The sequence below is a fragment of the Stegodyphus dumicola genome, chromosome 5 (genome assembly GCF_044657685.1).
Source record: "Stegodyphus dumicola isolate Sdum_Otavi_A_Nest chromosome 5, ASM4465768v1".
NCBI lineage: Eukaryota > Metazoa > Arthropoda > Arachnida > Araneae > Eresidae > Stegodyphus > Stegodyphus dumicola.
The window spans coordinates 125052866-125071350 of NC_140772.1; the positions used below are offsets into that span (position 1 = coordinate 125052866).

Consider the following 18485-nt stretch of genomic DNA (forward strand, 5'->3'; position numbering starts at 1 on the left):
TTATGCGATATCACTTTGATACGTAACAAACACTGCAGTTTTAGAGATATTTGGCAGCTGCAAATCTTATTTTCCAAAAGAAAACATATTTCATAAATCTCTGAAAATCAAAATTCGTAAAAGTGCTAAAATATTTAAAAGATAGATAAATTAAGTACTTCCAAAAATAAGTAACTACAATTAATAAATAAAAATAAAAACGCAAATAAATAAATAAAGCTATTAAAGAAAGCTAACATACTTAAAATTAAGTATAAAAACCAAAACTTATACAAAACATCAACAAGTGAAAAGCTACAGTTTGACCAAAACAATTAACAAAAGTATGCAAAATTAATTCGAGAGAAGGGTACTAAAAAATGCTAATTTTTCATTAAAAGAAATATCAGTATATTACAGATACATATGCAGTCCTCAAATTACAGTCAAAAGTCGTAAATCCGGACACCCACAATCCGGAATGATCTATAATCCGATCCTCAAAGCTACAAACTTTCTGAGCATACATCAACCCATAATGTGTTATAATTCATGCGCATAATACATTTACGCATGTGCGTTGAATGTATAACGAACAGTATAAGCTAAGCTAAAATTATCTAATTATCTATTTCAGTTAATGTTGCAGATTGTGTTGTTCCTTAATCTTTGAATTGGATTCGGCTTATTATTTTTTGCAGAGTGTTAGAGCAATTTTATAAAAATAAGCTTGAACTTTCGGTTATGTCAAATAGAATTTCTTATGCTGGAGCTCCCAAAGGATCTACAAAGCAAAAGTATGTTTCAATGTCCCTCAAACAAAAAGTGTAATTGCTGCAAAAAATGGATAAAGGCATATCCTTTGTTTCTCTAACCATTCCAAAATCTGTTTATCAATTTCACGCTGCTCTGCGGGGGAGGGAGAGGACGTCGCTGCGGCGCGCAATGAACTTGAAGTTATCTGTCAGCACTATCCTTATCTTCAGGGCAGATGTTTTTATTTTATTTGGCTTACAATTCCTTACTAAATGTAGTATTTCATCTCGATGTACTCCGTCTTTGATATGATTTAAATCAAATTCTTCGTCATTATAATTCGCTTCCAATAGTGAAGAAAGTGACACACAGGTTATTTAAAACAAAAATATTTTGATTGACAAATTAGTCGGTATTCTCGACACAGCAATTATAGGACTTGAACAGCGGAACTTTGTAACTCAACAATAAATGATGTCTGTTTATAGAATTAAAGAGAAAGTATTATCACATAAAACGAAGCAAATTAAACAACTTACATTGAAAGAAATGTTTAATAAAGTAAGCAAATAAATATTAAGTTTTTTTTTTGTAAATTTTGATACCCTTTAGATCATAATTGTTCTTTATTTCATAAATTACAGTTTCATATTTTTAATTGGTACTTTTCCATTTCGCCGGCGCAAATCTCGAAGCAGACTTTATTGGCGACAACATACAGTATACACATAAAAAATATTTAAAAAATGTTAGTTCTAAGAATTCTTTTAAAAAAAGAAGGCATAGACATTTTAATATCGCTTAAAATTTTATAAAAAGCCAATAAATAAAGCAATAAATTTGTAAAAAGACATTAAGAATTTACTATGCTTTCATGGTTCAACATCCTGATTCTCCAGTTCATATCACGTGACCCCAAGCGATCTCATCTCACGTAAACTACTCTACAAAAATCTAATGCTCTCAGTAATTATCTACATTAATTTCAAGTTAAATCTCAATTTGGAACACAGGTTTAAATGCAAGAAATATTTCAATTTGTACGAATAGCTTACTTAGAAATTATGTAAAACTGCAGTGCTTTACTTTGCTAATGCATTCTCATTAGAATTGATGAATTTAACCCCTTGACTTTACCTTTTCTATATTTTCGGCTTTGGGTAAGCGCTGTGATTGTATCCTAATTGACTTAATTACCGAAAATGGCCTTAGACATAAAACTGAACTATCTGATAAAAATTCTATGTAATTATATGCCAGTATTGAAAGAAACAATCAATCTGATAAAAAAAAAAAAAAAAAAAGCTGCAACTTGTTTTGAAAATGAGGCGTAAAAGGTTACCAGCGAGAATATTCCATTTGGCATCGGTTGTACCATTATTGGCGACTTTATCGCTTGCGCGGCAAAACGGAAAAGTACCTTTTAATTTTATAATTTCTGCATGCCATCTTACCAGATTTAAACTGATGATCTATAATCCGGAATCGCTGAAGTCCTGACGAGTCCGGATTAAAGACTTTTGACTGTATTTTGCATAAAAATCACAGTCCCATACGCAAACACCTCAATTTCAAAATTGTGGAAATTTCTGCATAAGCAATTGAATTCAACAGTTGCTGAACTGTGGCCACCAGTAAGAGTTTGTAAAAATTAAATTTCTGGCATGTTATTTTTTTTGAATTTTTAAAATAAGTACTGTAATAAATTATTACATTATTAAATACTATAATAAATACAAAAACATACTAAATTCCTTCTATATGTATATATTTAAAAAAATTATGTCATGTAAATAAATATTGAATGAATTCTTGTTTAACATAGTCAGTTTCTTTTATTTGCAAGCTTATAACATTTGGAAACAAATCGTATTTTCTTATTCCCAAATGGTGCCAATCCATTTTTTTCTCACAAAGGCCATTACAGAAAACAAATACAGTCAAAAGTCGGTAATTCGGACACCCATAATCCGGACCTCAAAGCTAGAATCTTTCTGCGCATGCGCCGCGTTGACGCATGCGCATAGGCGTTTTACGCGTGCGCGCAAGACATTTACGACTGCGCATATGTGTCTGCGCAAGCGCAAAATACGTTTTCGCATGCGCGTTTAATGTAAAACGGACGGTATAAGCTAATATTATCTAATTATCTATTTCAGATAATGTTGATGATTGCGTTGTTCCTTAATCTTCGAATTGGATCCGGCTTATTATTTTTTGCAGACTGTAAGAGCAATTTTATAAAAGAACTTTTGATTATGTCAAATAGAATTTCCGATGCTGGAGCTCCCAAAGGATCTAGAAAACGAAAGTATGCTTCGATGTCCATCAAACAAAAAACAAATTGCTATAAAAAATGGATAAAGGCATATCCTTTGTTTATCTAACGGTTCCGAAATCTGTTTATCAATTTCACTCTGCTCTGCGCGGGGGGTGGACGTCGCGGCGCCGGCAATGAACTGGAAGTTGATCTGTCAGCACTATCGTTATCTTTAGGGCAGATGTATTTATTTTATTCGGCTTATAATTCCTTACTAAATGTAGTATTTAATCTCAATGTACTCCGTCTTTGATATGATTTAAATCAAATTCCTCGTCATTATAAATATCACGAATACAAATCAAATAGTTTTCTAGTTGCAATTTTCTAATTTTGGCTATGCGTAAGGTATGCTTTACGCATGCGCGCGTTGAAAGAAATGTTTAATAAGGTAAACAAATAAATATTAAGCTTCTTTTTTTGTAAATTTCGATACCCTTTAGATCATAATTGCTCATTATTTTATAAACTACGGTTTCATATTTTTAATTTTATAATTTCTGCATGCCATCTTACCAGATTTAAACTGATGATCTATTATATAATCCGGAAAAATCGATAATCCGGAATCGCCGAAGTCCCGACGAGTCCGGATTAAAGACTTTTGACTGTATAAAGGAATTACACATAATTAGTTAAAAAATTTTGTCAATATCAGTTTCATAATTATGGGCTACCTCTGACACAACAGAAGTTATATTATCGTTTCTAAAACCATGCTGATGTTTACATGGTTCATCATAATTTCTTGAAATTTTAATTAGTTCAGAGAAATTATTCATGCAAGCAAGAAATTCACATTTTTATGAAATCTTAATTGAAAATGGAATTAGTTTGGAATCTTGTTAACACATTACTCTCTTAAAATACACATGATATGCATAACATAAAAGTTAACTTTTATGCTAATAATTGTCAGTAATTGTTATGCATCATAACAATATAGTCATAATCACAAGACATTATATAAGCATTTAAGGAAAAATATGTCTTGACAGTGAATCAGTTCAACGTCGGAATAGCTTGATGGCAAAATGGACTGATGTTGAAACAGTGGTGTTGAATAATTGCATTCTGATCCAAGTTGTATTTACTTTCATTTTTCTATTTTGATTAAAACATATAAAAAAATCAATGTAATATGCTAAAATTAGGACCATTAATCTGTATTGCATTGATATCCATGTAATATAGTCTTTCAATATATAACACTGCATGAGTTATGGTAAGAATCTGCTTGCATTTTGTCAGGTTCATTACTGCTAATGATATGAGAAATCTTTAGTCATTGCTATTCTGTTTCTGTATTGCACAATGAGTATTAATTGATAATTTGATGTAATGTAAGTGCAATACATATCTAAAAATTTCAATTAGTTAACATGTATAGTTAACAGTAAAAATCATTTTGCAAGAGTAAGTAGGTGGGAACTCGAAGGGGTGTTGAGAAAAAATAATATTAAGAAATCTGTTGTGGACACCACTTGACTTCCTTGTGTGCCTAATAAATTGTACACATTTTTTGCTGCAATGCATTTATTTCTTTAAATTATTCTGACTTAATAAACCGACCAAAAAAGACATAAAAAATTGCAAATTATTTAAATTGAATATCCTGATCATTTTTGGTCAAACTTTTTTATTTTTTCATAATGAGTATAGGACCTGGGAGGCCACATTAAAAGTTAGATTTTGTTACCTGTCCAAAATTAATTTTTTTTTCAAATTTGAAACATCCAAAATATGATTATTTTTATCATTTAAAACACTTTTATAATTAGAAGTGTAGGTATATGACCAACGATTGTGGAAAAAGGCTGGTTATTGGGTTGCATGTATACATATCCTAATTTCTATTTGCTGCAGCTTTACACTTCTTTTCCTAGGAGATAATCATAAATAGAAATTGATACTTATATAAAATCATATAATTAAACTTATATATATATATATATATATATATATTCTTGGTACTCCTGATTTCCATAAAAAAGGGGGTGGGCACGCAACTGTTATTGCAGTCCCATATGCAAAATTTCAGCTTTCAATGGCTAATCGGTTTTGAGTTATGTGAGATATATACATACGTACATACAGAGGTCATGAAAAAACCCACTTTGAATCAATTTTACAATCTGGTGTAAAATAAAGAAGTCTTTAGTCTATCTGTATGTACATATGTCATGCAAAAAAATGGTCAAAATCAATTTGGAAATGATCAAACTGGATATTTCCATTGGAGTCTAAAACCCAAAATTTTCCATATTTATAATACTTCCTTTACTTGCTACAAAGAAATAAAAAGGGCAATTAAAAAAAAAGTTGAAAGCTTTAGTTTATACGCATGTTTCTTAAACATTTCTTTCATTTGCTTCATAATATTGGGTGGAAAGTTCTACGAGAGACAGAGTACTATTGATAACCCTGCAATTTAAATTTGTTCATACAATTATAATGATCTGTCTAATCTCAACAGGCCACTGGCAATTTTAAACATTTGGAATATGTGATTGTAGTAACTTGTATTATTTGTCTATCCTTTAAAATTTGTAGTATCTTAAATTTGATTATATTTCACTTTTTTACATGAATCTTATATCTTCATTAGCTTTGAAGGTCTTAGCATTTAACCATTTTATTTTAGATGTTATTCGGCAGCTCGAGCAGCCCAGCTTCTTTTGGAGCATTTTCTTGTCTAACGCGAATTCGGGTGTTTATTCATTTATCTTAATACCTAGAGTCGCACATTTCTTGTAAATACACTTTTATACTCTACATGACTCTACTTATCTAAAATTAATTTCAAATAAAAAAATATGTATTATTATCAGTAATTGTTATAGTAACTATTATTGTATATATATCACCTTGCTTATTCTCTAATGATTCAAAATGTAAAACGTTCTACAAGGGGTAGGGTCTCGAACCCAGATACCCCAGTGTCAATTTCACCACTCCATCAACACTAATATTGGGTGAGATAAATTAAGTTTTTACATCATTCTTAATTATTTCATTGCATTTTGTAGTATATGCATAAAAATATTCATTTACTTATTTAATTTGATAACTAGTTTATTATGCCTGGCTTGGAAAATTGTACCATTTGATTAATGAAGTTCAGGGAAGTTAAAAGTTGAATTTCAGAGCGAACTCTGAATTTTTTAATTCACTTTGTATTTTAAATTTATGTAGCATAGTTGAAATATTAACAAAATATGTGAGAGTGAAATAATAATAATAATAAAAAAAAAACTTAAAAAATAAAGCAAGACCAAAGTATCAAGAATAAAATAAAGGATCTGACTGCAAAGCATTGAATATCTTGATCTCATAATAATGGATATGTTAAATAAAAACAGCAATATAATAATTGAGAATTTAGAAAACATAAATATTTTGTTATCGGTGATTTCCAGTTTTTGCTGCATGTCATTATATCTTTGATCATTGTTCTGATATTTTAGTTTCATGCATTTTGCATTAGTTAGCATATTATGTAGTTATTTATATAGTCAAAAGTCTTTAATCCGGACTCGTCGGGACTTCGTGATTCTCGGACTTGTCGGTGGCGATTCCGGATTATCGGTTTTTCCGGATTATAGATCATCAGTTTAAATCTGGTAAGATGGCATGCAGAAATTATAAAATTAAAAATATTAAACCATAATTTATGAAATAAAGAGCAATTAGGATCTAAAGGGTATCAAAATTTACAAAAAAAAAAAAAAAAAAAAAAAAAAAAAAAAAAAAAAAAAAAACACTTGATATTTATTTGTTTACTTTATTAAACTTTTCCTTCAATGTAAGTTGTTTAAGTTGCTTCGTTTTATGTGCCAATACTTTCTCTTTAATTCTATAAACAGACATAATTTCTTGTTCAGTTACAAAGTTCCACTGTTCAAGTCCTATGATTGCTGTGTCGAGAATACCGACTAATTTGTCAATCGAAATTTTTTTGTTTTCAATAACCTCTCTGTCACTTTCTTCACTGTCGGAAGCGATATTTTCTGGATCTAGAACCATACTGCAGATTTTGCTGTCTGTTAATTGATTGATGATTGGGGCATTATCTTCGCAATGAAAAACTTCTGTTATATCATCGTCATTTATTACTGGTTCGCCACATTTCTTTACAAAATCCAATAACTGGAAAATTTCACCTTCAGTTTGAGATGTCCCAAAACCTTCAAATTCGCGGCTATCATCTTCATCCTCCTCACCATGAAATATGGTAGCTGGCCATAAATTATGCCAAGCATTTTTAACGTACCTGGAGACACATCCTCCCACGATGTTACGATGCTCCACACAGCAGATTTTATGCTAAAAAATTTCAAAAAGTCTTGAATAGTCTTGCCACTGTTCAAGAAATTTAACATAGATTTGAAAAATCCTGCTTTATATTTTTATTTCAGCGCTTGCAGTATTCCCATATCCATAGGCTGAATGATAGACGTACAATTTGGAGGGAAGAATAATACGGATACATTATCTTTTACTAAAACTTTAAGTGAAGTATGCGCCGAACAGTTATCAACAATCAGGACTATTTTTGAGTCATCAGGTAAACCAACCGAATTCAAATGTCGCCAAGCCTCTGGTATAAAATTATTTTCAAACTTTTGTGGTACATATTGCCAGAAAAGACCAGTTTCGTCAGCATTGTAAATTTGTTCTGGAGATAATTGTTCACTAGTAATGAATTCAATGAATTCATTTGCAAATTGTTCAGCAGCTTCAGTATCAGCTGAAGATTTTTCACCTAAAATTTTGAATTGTCTTATACCATGGTGATTTTTAACTTTGGTTAACCAACCTGTTGAATATGTGCACTCTCTGTTTAAGTTCCTTTCTTCATGAAATATTTTGGCTTGAGCCATAACCATTCAACCCGTCAAAGGCATGCCCTCGCTGCGACGCTGTCTGACCCATTCAATCATCGCAGTCACTTTTAGCACAATGAATCCTTTTTCTGTTATTCATTGTAAGTGGGGTGTCGGAATCTACAAAAAATTCAAAAAGTTCCTTTTTCTTTTGCCTATGTCATATACAATGGACTTTCCAATGTTATACTCCTTTTCCTTCCATAATTTTGAGACGGATATGCCTTTATCCATTTTTTGCAGCAATTCCACTTTTTGTGTAATGGACATTGAAACATGCTTTCACTTTGTAGATCCTTTGGCAGCTCCAGAATCGGAAATTCTATTTCACATAATCGAAAGTTCAAGCTTACTTTTATAAAATTGCTCTAACAGTCTGCAAAAAGTAATAAGCCGGATCAAATTCGAAGATTAAAGAACAATGCAGTCTTCAACATTAACTGAAATAGATAATTAGATAATTTTAGCTTAGCTTATACCGTCCGTTATACATTAAACGTGCATGTGTAAACGTATTATGTGCATGTGTAAATGTATTATGTGCATGCGTAAATGCACATGCGCAGAAGGTTTGTAGCTTTGAGGTCCAGATTATAGGTCATTCCGGATTATGGACGTCCGGATTAAAGACTTTTGACTGTATTTGTTGCTGGTAGTTTGGAAAATTTTAGCATTTTCTAAATCTCTATTATTTAGTAAATAGAATCTAAATTAATGGATGCAAATTACAGTTGAAATTCTACATGTTTTCATAATTTATATTTTTAGATTTAACATGGCAACTTTTTTTGTTATATTTGCTACTTTTAAATTTTGACACAATTTAAAGTTTGCAGCATTGTTTATTTCTTTGAAATTTTTTATTTTCTGGCACAAAACAAACTGGTGTAATGAATAAAAATATCTAGAACTCTTTATAAAAGAATTTTTTTGACAAAATTATCATGCAATTCATATTTCTTACAATATTATATAACTTATTAGATTCTGTAACAAACAAACAACAACAACAACAAAAAAAAAAAAGCTATGTAACTTTGAGGTTGGCTAGTCAGGGAGACTTTGCCTTTCCTCTTCCTAATTTTTTAAATTGGACTCTGCTGCTGTTGGTAGTAAATAAAAAGAAAACTCTGAATGACTCTGTGGCATAAAATTTGTAATCAAACATTGTAATATAATGTTCTTTGTAACTGTTTTATGTTATGTTTCTCAAGTTAACATTTTCGAGTTGCTTGGTAATTCAATATTCAGAAGGAAATTCCCTTCCCATGCGACAATTCTATGTATGCAATGTATAAATATTCTTACAAATAACTATTTTCCATTCATTATATAAATTAAACATTTTAAATTACTATTCTTAAAGGACTTTTTTATTTTGTAGGTTGCTATTAAAAATTATGAACAAGAAATGAAAAATCGGAAGTTAAATGAAGAAACAAAGCAAGTAGACTATAACTTTTTTTTTTCAAACTTTGTGTTTATTCCACACTTCATAAAAAAAATTACTTGTATTAAGATGAATTGCTGTTAATTACTTAACTGCAGTACAAGTTACTATCTGGAAAGATTATCTGGAAAGCTCTTGAAATACCATATTCTGAATATGTGAAAGTTCTGGATAGCTGAGTGTATAAAAAGTGGAATTCACATAAAAAGGCTAAATGAATTTGAAGAATGTTTTCTATAAAATTATAAAAACAGTCACATTTGTTACTAGCTTGAATATCATAAGCTTACATTCAAAGTAATATAAGACTGCAAATATCCAACATCCAACGAGAAAAGAAGTGCATTTCAGACATAAAAGCCAACACATTTTGTAGCCTGAAACATCTGATCTAATTATGAAATCCAGCCAAATGTGAAATTTGGTTGAGATGGTGACATTTGTTCTGGCAGAAGTTAAAATAAACATATTGTTCTTTAGTTAGTTAGATAATAAAGAGATACAAATTATGGATATAACATATGAAAACTTAAATTGCTCATCATATTATTTCATGTTAAATCTCCCCCTTTTTATCCAAACTTGTGTATTGTGTCCTTGTTTAATGCCTGGATTGTGTAACTTTGAAAATGCACTGCCTCCTACTGTCCCAAATATTAACACATTAAAGGTGGGGGATCTTGACGAAAGTATGCTAGGTAACGCAGGTACCGCTGTGCCTCGTTTTTTTCATCCTAGAGCGGGCGATATTTTGTGTAAGCATAAACAAATTTAGACTTAAAAATGTTTATTTAAACTCTTAAAACTACAAGAAATATTAAAAAAGAACTAAACACTAATTACAAAAAATGTTTTAAAGTACATATTTATGAGAAGAATCTAGTATTTTTTATGTGATAATGTTGATAACACTGGTCACGGTGAAGAGGTGCATTGCAAAACTCGCATTTGAAGCAAGTCAACTTTCTTTTTTTATGTGCCGCACAAACTATGCAGTTTCGTTGGGCATATAGCTTTTTGCCTTTATTTTCTATCTGAATTAATTTGTGCTTTTTGATGTCTAGCGAAAGATGTTCAGATGGATCAATTTTATATCGTGGAGTCCGTGGTGCCGAGTTCGATGTACCAGGTTGTGGCTCTTCAATGTCCATCAAATCGTCTGCATATATATCTTTATTTTCACGTGAAACCATATTGAAGGATTTTTGATGTCTAGCGAAAGATGTTCAGATGGATCAATTTTATATCGTGGAGTCCGTGGTGCCGAGTTCGATGTACCAGGTTGTGGCTCTTCAATGTCCATCAAATCGTCTGCATATATATCTTTATTTTCACGTGAAACCATATTGAAGGATTTCAAAATTTACTGTAAGTAGAATTTGAACAACCGAACAGCTTCAAACGACAAAACATACTAACTACAAATGTAAAGTGGTGCATGGATTGCACAATGTAGTTGCGAACCACATTGCACAAACTACAGTCGAGATAAATGCGCAAGCTACAATTGAGATAAATCATATTACTACGACTCCCGCATTTAAGCTACAGTCAAGATAAATCATAGTACTACGACTCCCGCCTTTAAGCTACAGTCGAGATAAATCATAGTACTATGACTTTCACATATAAGCTACAGTTGAGATAAATCGTAGTACTATGACTCCTGCCTTTAATGTGTTCAAATAACTTTTCCAAAATGTAAGGGAAAAAATAGAATGCACATCCTTTTTCTGCTAAAATTAAAACGCTTTATTGAGTTTGCATTAAACCTAAGCTAACTTTTTATGATTGTGTTATGACATCATGCTTTTCCATTAAGGGCACTAAATCTCACTTTTGGGAGACAATGTATACATGTTAACAATATAATGTGCTCCATAATGGTGTTACAAATCTCTCATTTATTGAATTTTTTTTTGGGGGGGGATTTCTAAAGTTCTGAAAAATTTCAATTACTTGAGCTTTCCAGCTAGTTGAATCCCAGATGGTCAAGCTTTTACTTTATTTAAAGTAAGAGTTTTCAATGGGGGAAAAAATTGTTGCAATACATGCTGTGACAATAAAGTTTGGTGAATGTGCCCATAAGCATAAGATTCTTCTCTAAATCAGGAAAAATCTTTTGTAATCCTGTTATTTGGAATGCACTTTTGACAATGACTACAGTTTGTAAAAAACTGTGAGCAAAGTTCCCTAGAACAATCTCTCATCACACAACTTTGAGTGTTTGGCATGTCTGAAACATTCTTCTTTTAGGAATTGCTTCAGGTTCAGGAATAGGTGACGGAGAGCAGAGAATCTGGTAGCTGTCAAAGGTTAGCAGGAATTGTCTTAACCCTCCTGTGAAGAAAAAATAATTTTTACATGGCCAGACAAGTGTGAGAGTACATAAACAATATGTTACAGATGATTAGCTTTTTTGCGTGAGAGTACATAAATGATACATTACAGATGATTAGCTTTTTTGTAGTACGTAATGAACAGTTTAGTCTTACAGAAGTTAAGCATGTTTTATAACTAAACATGCAGTTTTAGAGTGTAATATCTAAAGTAACACTAAACTAAAATTATTAAATTAATATTAAATGAAAATTAATAATAAAATTAAAGTAAAATTAAATATGCACAAATTATAAATTTACAGTCATTAAAGTGCTTAGACTAAATACAAATACATTTATCCAAAGTATATCTAAATATTTAAAATTATGTTTAACGTGCACTATGCTTAATAGTTAAATGTTTATGTCAAGTCTTATAATTTATGCTTGACTAGTATCTTGCTACATAGCTGAAAATAAAGTAGATTGTATTGCAGATGTTCTTAATTCATATACCATTTTTGGTAATAAATTTCCTAAAAGATTTCATACTGCAGGTCATTTGAGGGAAATGAGTGAGAGCTGTAAAAGGCATAATGGTCAGGTGAGCCTTCTTATCTGCGGACACATGTACTCGTTTTTTGTTTTTGTTTTGTTTTGTTTGTTTTTGTTGTTGTTAACTCTAATTTTAACTCCTCATGTTTCACAAAGTATACTAAGAGGCTTAAACAAGTAAGTTATAGCATTAACAAAATAAACAAATGTACAGTAGCACTACAAATGGGGGAAAAAGTATTAAGAAATAATAAATTAATTAAAGTAATAAATAAATAAAATGAAAAATAATAAAATAAAGAGAACTCAATAATTCAAATAGAGGATGAAATTTTGAAAAGCAGAAATTGTGTCTTAGATAGAAAAAGTTCAGAAAATATTGGTGGCCAAGGTACAGACAGGTGCTTGAAAGCTGTCTGCAATATCTTCAGCTGCTGGATGTGATAAATGTATTCTCCTCATCACTGCTACCGTAGCTGTGTAAAGCACTGGAGCAAGTCCAAATCACTTTAAATAGTTCTTAAAATTACCATGTCCAGTCAGAAATTGAGTTATTTTAAAATCTGTTGAAAGCTGAACAACTTTTATTCTGTGAAAAATTGTAGGAAAAAAACTTGTGGTCCATTGTGCTTTTGGTGAGGGCAGATATTCTCTGTTCCAAATACATATAGCATCATTTCTATAAAAGCACTTCCAATAAGAAGCAGGAACTCATAGATTTAAATCATTGTGACATTTTTTGGCTATTTTTGCTAGAGTATCAGCTCTCTCTCATTTCCAAAATTTCCACAGTGTCCGTGAATGTAAGCAAAATGAATGACGATATCAAGATCTTGCAAGGTCTTGATAATAACTTGAATTTCAACTACGAGTTTCTCTGAAACATTAATTTTCTGTAATAATTGTAGTGAAGAAATAGAATCATTACATATTAAAATGTGCATTGAACTCAAACTAATACAAGAATCTTGAATCCATTTCACAGCAAGGTTTAAACATAGTAATTCAGCCTGAAAAACGGAGCACTTATCATTAATTCTGTACTGTTTGAAATATTTTTCTTGCTTGTTTTTATAAACAACAGAAGCAAGGCTGACCTTATCATTCATCTGTCTGTAAAACAAATTAATTTGTACTCATCAAGAACAACATCGGAACAGCCAACAACTGGTATAGCATTCCCGTTAAAAGAATGTGTGGCAAAGAAAAAAAACTGGAAGGTTTTGTCAAGAAAATTTGAGGAGGATTGCCTGCAAATGCTTTCCTTCATCATCACAATATTTCTGAAAATTTCAGTATCTATGGGTGGAATACCAGTGGCAGTAAAAAGTGGCTCATAACTAATAGTCCTGTAACTGTGAATAATTCTTAAAAAAAAAAAATCTTCTTTGAATTTTTTTTTTGAGAAGCTTACAGTTTACTTCAGTCCTCAAACCCTTCATGCATGGAAATAACTGGCACTATTCCTTGCCTATAAGATCAATTTAAGAGCATCTGTTCTGACTCTGTAAGTGATTTTAGAAATTTTAAATAATCCTGAGAATACCTTTCACATTTTCCTGAGAGATGGAAAGTATGATACTTCCATTGAAATTTATTATCAAAGATAACTCCTAAATACTTTATTTAAATAACTTCTTCTGTAGGAATGTCCTCAATAAACTTATTCTGTAGTCAATAGTCATCTTTTTATGTACCATCATAACTTTGTTTTTAAGTGGATTGAATTTCAGTTTATAAAATTTAGACCACTGAAAAGCAGTATCAAGTAAATTTTGAGACAAAGAACAAGCATCAACAAAACTTTTGCATTTAATAATTAAAAGCAGATCTTCTACAAAAGCAATTTAAAAATAGTTTTGGAAAGCAGATAGTTCACGCTTTAAAGTTCATTAATTATATATAAGATTCTGCAAAAAGGGTCCAGAGACTGTTTTTGGAGACAGCCCTTTTACAAGCTATATTCTTTGATAATATCACCTACAGAAAGTTCTACAATGTGAGTGTGCAAAAAATCTGTAGTCAGATAGAAGATGTTCCTAGGTACAGCAGCACGTTTCAATAATTCTATGATTCCTGGCTGCTGAGCATTGTCAAAAGCCCCTTTTATATCCAGAAACATCAAAATCGTGATGTTTCCTTTTATCTTTCTTTGCTAGGTAAGCATACTTTAGCTGAACGCTGAGGCATAAAGCTGTCTGATCCTCATCCAAAAGAATTCTGTTTCTTAAGTGCCGATTCAGTCTGTTTATGCAGAGTTTTTTGAGATATTTATTTAAGCATCGCAGAAGGCTGACACATTTGATATTTTTAATACTAGATAGTTTAACTTCAGTATTTTTTAGGAAAAGTTACAATTCTTTCTTTCATACCAATGGAAAGTGTTTCTGATTTAGACACACATTAAATAATTTATGTAAGATAGATGGACAAACATTGTAAAGGTTCCGAATCATTTCATTTGTGATTGTATCCGGTCTAGGAGTTTTACCCAATTTTAAACCCTTAATAATATCATCAACTTCAGCTTTGGAAAATGCAAAGTCTTCATCTGCATCATAAGAAGTCATCTCGGAGCGGAAAGTTTTATGAATTTCCTCATCATGAACTAAGCTGTGAAGGGGAAATGACCGTTGTAAAATAGTATCTATTGTAGCCTCAAAAGATGAAGTAACTTGCCCTGAAGACAGTTAATTTCCTGAAATTTCAATATCTTTAGAAAAATTCATTATAACACCGAGAGAATAAATGTTCTTGTATTCAAGAGGCAAAAGTGATGATAATAGGTTGGGAAGGAACCATACGCTATAATAAAATTGGTTAATTGGTGAGATGACTGTATGTCTAATTGCGATGTCTTTAGAATTGCATCTGCCCCTTTCTCCTAGATACCATTTTATTTACCATTTCTATACTAACTTTCATGCAGTATTCTTTTAATGTAAGAGGAAGGTGCCAGGATATTTAGCTACTCTGCTTCATAATTGGTGCTTTGTTATCTATAAGACCTACATGGGTTTTGAACTATATAAGTTGTATATAGACTTGATTATTATGTTGCAAAAGATGTTGAATAATTGTAGTTAAGGAGGAAGTGTGCTCGTGATTCAGTATAGCAAATAAAGTGGACATACTATCAGTTTAGGTAATACCATTTCCTGATGCTATTTTAGTTACATAGGGAATGTCTGTTGTAATATCTAATGCTTTAGCTTTAAAAACACTATTTTTGTGTGGCAAACCCGAGGTGCCCAAATCCCTTCAGGTGACCATCTTCCTGGTGAGACGGGTGTTGTGATCCTGGGACCCCAGTGATCTATCCCCTTTTCCTTCTCCTCTTCTCTCTGAAACTTTTTCTCCATTCTTTCTCCGTTGTGGTTTTCCTCTTCGGAGGTTGGGGCTCGTAATGAGAAACTGGAACAGCTCTTGTTTCTTGTTTTCGAGTGGCGAGAAAACTGGCCACGTTTTTGCCATGAATGAAGACCTGTGTCACCGGAAAGGAGGGTCCTGGTAGTTGAGGGGCGAGATACTGTCTCCAACACACTACTTTGGCCTCTGCTTCAGCTAAATGGGAGGCACCTTAGTAGTCCTCACAGGTGTCAATTGGCTGGTCACTAGTCCTTTTGTCGGTGGCTTAGGGATAAGCTCTCGGGAAAGCCGACTGTGGGGCTTCAGTTTGCATATAGACCTGGTTAGCCCTGGTGCAGGAATCTGCGTCCCCTTGTTGGACTGCGGGGTGGGTGGGGCTGCCAGGTCCGAATTCTTTCTCTTTCAATTATGGCAAAACAAATGAAAATGACCAAAGTATTGAGGTAATTTGTAAATTTCTTACTAAGAAAATACTTACTGATGCAAATGCCAAAGTAATTACTGATAGTCCATTCTTCCTTGTGGTCTCGAATCCCTCTGGCGAACTGCAAAAGATGTTCCCTTTCGTAGTAAGCAAATGTATCCATTCTTTCATAGGTGAACCAAAGAACATAAAGCATCTCCGTTCCAAATTCAGTACTATAATTGTGTCAGCTAGAACTCGCTGCTATAACTGTGTACATGTAGCTATAACTGTGTCAGCGCATAAAACTCTGCATTTTTGTAGAGGTGTGATCTCAGAAATCGATCTTCAGTGTGTTTCAGAAGAAGAGTTCGTTTCCTAGTTAGCTGACCCAAAAGTCTGTGGTTCTAGGCGGATCAAGATGCGTAAGGAAGGCCAGTTGACTGACACGAAACACGGGATCCTGACCTTCAAATCGCCTGATCTGCCAAAGAATATTAAGACAGGATATTTAAGCTTCCATGTAAGACCATATATTCCAGGATTGGCCAAACTTCATGTCAGTAAGAGCAGCACGTTTGAATTCAGGAACTCATTCAGACTCATCCAGTCCGAGACTTGCCTGCTTCATTTTAGATAGAGCCAACTGGGAACTTTTCTCGTCGCTTTCCGAAATCAGTGAGCAAATGGTGAACAGTGTGCTCATTGATGAAGCAGTGGAGAAAATTACACATACAATCATTCAGGCAGCTACGATTTTTATACCTATCACATCTACAAGTCTCCGGAAATACTCAAAACCATATGGGAACCGTGATTGCCAGGAATCACCGAGACAACAGAGAAAAGCTTAGGGAGTCTTTTGTAGATACCCCACTTTGTTAAATCTTATTGCGTTCAAGAAAGCTAAAGCAAACACAAGATGGGTAAGAGGGCAGAGCCAGAGGGATTCTTGGATTGCCTATGTGTCATCAATAACATCCTGTATGCCAAGGAAAAAAATTTTGGAAAGAGTTAGAAAGGGATGTGGAATATATTTATATATTCCACATCCCTTTATTATAATGGTCTTTAGACCATTCCATTCTGGAAAAAGATGGCTGGATGATTAGCAACACTGCTGAAATAGGAAATGCAATTGGTGAGACCTTTGCTGCCATTTGCAGTGGCAGTAATTACCCACCAGCATTTCTATTTTTTAAGCGTCAGTTCGAGAAGTTACCCATCCATTTCAATTCTTCCAACTTGGAACTCTATAATGGTGATTTCAGCATGATTAAGCTAAAGAGAGCTTTCTCCCATACTCATAAATCTAGTCCGGCTAGTATAAGCTATGAAATGCTGAAGCATCTTTCCTTTAAGTCACTGACTGCCCTTCTTGCTCTTTATAATCGAGTGTGGAAGGAGCACACCTTTCCTAGTGCCTGGAAGAAAGCTATAGTTATACCCATAGCAAAGCCAGGAAAAGATCCGAAAAAACCTTCCAACTACCGGCCGATAACCCTTACCAGTTGTCTTTGCAAACTGTTTAAAAAAAAAATGGTTAACCGCCATCTAGTATATTTATTACCTTGAAAAAAACAGCAACATTATCTCCCCATATCAGAGTCCTTTCCGTAGAGGCTGAACTACCATCGACAATATGCTCCTTCTGGAAATCTCTATTCTTAAAGCCTTTGTCAGAAGAAACCACCTGGTTTCTGTCTTCTTCAAGATAGAAAATGCTTACAATAAGATGTGGAGATACGGTATTTTGCGTGACATACACTCTATTGGCTTGTGAGGCAACCTGCCTATCTTTATCCAAAATTTCTTGAAGGCGAGAACCTTTCAAGTAAAAATTGGCTCTGTACTATCAGATGTCTTTGTACAAGAAGAGGGTGTGCCTCAAGGCTGTGTTCTAGTGTGACACTTTTCAGTTTAAAAATAAACTCTGTTCTAAAGGAACTTCCTGCAAGGTTCTCAGGCTCTTTATATGTTGACGATCTCCAGATAAGTTGCCAAGGGGCAGATATGAGGTATGTGGAGAGACAATTGCAGATCGCTCTTAACAGGATACAGGCATAGTTCTCAAATCATGGATTTGCATTTTCAAAACAGAAGACTGCTTGTGTACATTTTTGTAGAAAACGAGGTGAGCCGGAGCTTTATATCGAAAGCTTACAAATTCCATTGTATGTGAAATAAAATTTTTAGGTTTGGTAAGGCTGACTTTACTTCCATATGTTCAATATTTTAGGAAGAAGTATTTTAAGATACTAAATATATTAAAGGTGTTGGCAAATACCACCTGGGGTATTTGCCAACACCTTTAATGTATTTAGTTCACCATCAGGCAGATGATCTAGATGTGGTTCACCATCAGGCATTGTGGATTTGTTCTGGAGCTTTCAGAACTTCTCCAGTTCAAAGCATATATATATAGATTGTTGTGAACCATCACTAA

The 18485-nt window shown here is 32.8% G+C and overlaps 1 protein-coding gene across 4 annotated transcripts in view; it reads left to right on the forward strand.

Annotated features, from left to right (window-relative positions):
* LOC118202346 (protein phosphatase 1 regulatory subunit 21-like) overlaps positions 1-18485 on the forward strand; it is a 235139-nt gene that overhangs the window by 68408 nt on the left and 148246 nt on the right. For all 4 annotated transcript variants that reach the window (XM_085817028.1, XM_085817025.1, XM_085817026.1 and 1 more), the window contains one exon: positions 9326-9384. In XM_085817028.1, the coding sequence (XP_085673154.1) occupies positions 9326-9384 (59 nt within the window). The remainder of the gene's footprint in view (positions 1-9325; positions 9385-18485) is intronic.